At 47.8% G+C, this 1,155-nt stretch overlaps 1 protein-coding gene across 1 annotated transcript in view; it reads left to right on the plus strand.

The window, feature by feature from the left end:
* SMAP1 (small ArfGAP 1) overlaps positions 1 to 438 on the plus strand; it is a gene marked incomplete at its 5' end in the record, with an annotated part of 11,859 nt that extends 11,421 nt beyond the window's left edge. The window contains one exon of the mRNA XM_010191686.1: positions 304 to 438. Coding sequence (XP_010189988.1) covers positions 304 to 438 — 135 coding nt within the window. The remainder of the gene's footprint in view (positions 1 to 303) is intronic.
* Between the last annotated feature and the right edge of the window lie 717 nt (positions 439 to 1,155).

Raw genomic sequence — 1,155 nt, forward strand, 5'->3', positions numbered from 1 at the left:
TGGTCGTGTCCCCATCCCTGGAGGTTTTCAAGAAGTGCCTGGATTTGGCACTGCAGGACATGGTTTAGTGGCCATGGTGGGGTTGGGCTGACGGTTGGACTGGATGGTCTTGGAGGTCTCTTCCAACCTGAATGATTCTGTGATTCTTGTATCAAGGCAGTGTTTTTATTTCATAAGAAATACTGATTGTAGGGACACGTACTCCAGCTGTGTTGGTGGTTTAGGAAGCATGAGTAAGTGGCCAGTGATGTGTTGTGTTTCAGCACCAGTGCTAACGAACTCCTCTGTGTGTGTGCTCCACAGATGAACCAGCAAATGGCAGGAATGGCCCTCAGCACCCCCAGCCCCGCCATGGGCTTTGGGCAGCCCCCCAGCACAGCCGCGGGGTGGACGGGGAGCTCCTCGGGCCAGACTCTCAGCACGCAGCTCTGGAAATGAACGTTGCCGTGGAGGTCTCCCCGGATCGGCCGCCGTTACCATTCCTTGTTCAGAGGCGTCTCCTTTCGCTCCTCCTTCCATGTACAGATCATTTTTCTTTTCCCCAGCTGTTCAGGTTCCAACTAGGACTGACTGACCGTGGTGTGGTCGCTCTCGATTTCAATTTGGTGTAGTGCAGAGCAGATCAAGAATACATTGATACATCACCGGCAGCATTTCCATACGATGCGTATGATTTCATAGACCGTATATTTAAGAAGCTGCTTAACCACATACCGATTCTTTTTTTTCCCCTCAAAATTCTAGATCAAATGTTTGCATATAAGGGATGTAGCTATCATGTTAGTAATATCCAAAACTACGAACCCTGACCCCCCCCAAAATTACCCAATAATCCTGTAGAAGGTACTGTACGAACAACTGTTTAATCATATATAAATAGAATGTAAATGTATCACTCGGCAATGTTTGCTAGCGTATCAAACAGATTTCGTTTCATCCTACATTTCACTGTGATGTTATTCTGGTGTGCATAACAAGGAATATGGTTCTTGAAAGGAAGATAAACCTGGATGTCGCTGTGCTCCTACAAATCAATGGTTTCTTCTTTTAAAACACGAGCATTTGATCAACCTGAGGTTCCTGTGCTGCAGTGTCTGCTCGGGGCACGGGGCACGGGCGCAGGATTAACGCACAGGACGGAGAGAAGGTAACTCA

The sequence above is a fragment of the Mesitornis unicolor genome, unplaced genomic scaffold, assembly GCF_000695765.1.
Source record: "Mesitornis unicolor isolate BGI_N332 unplaced genomic scaffold, ASM69576v1 scaffold46719, whole genome shotgun sequence".
Taxonomy (NCBI): Eukaryota; Metazoa; Chordata; class Aves; order Mesitornithiformes; family Mesitornithidae; genus Mesitornis; species Mesitornis unicolor.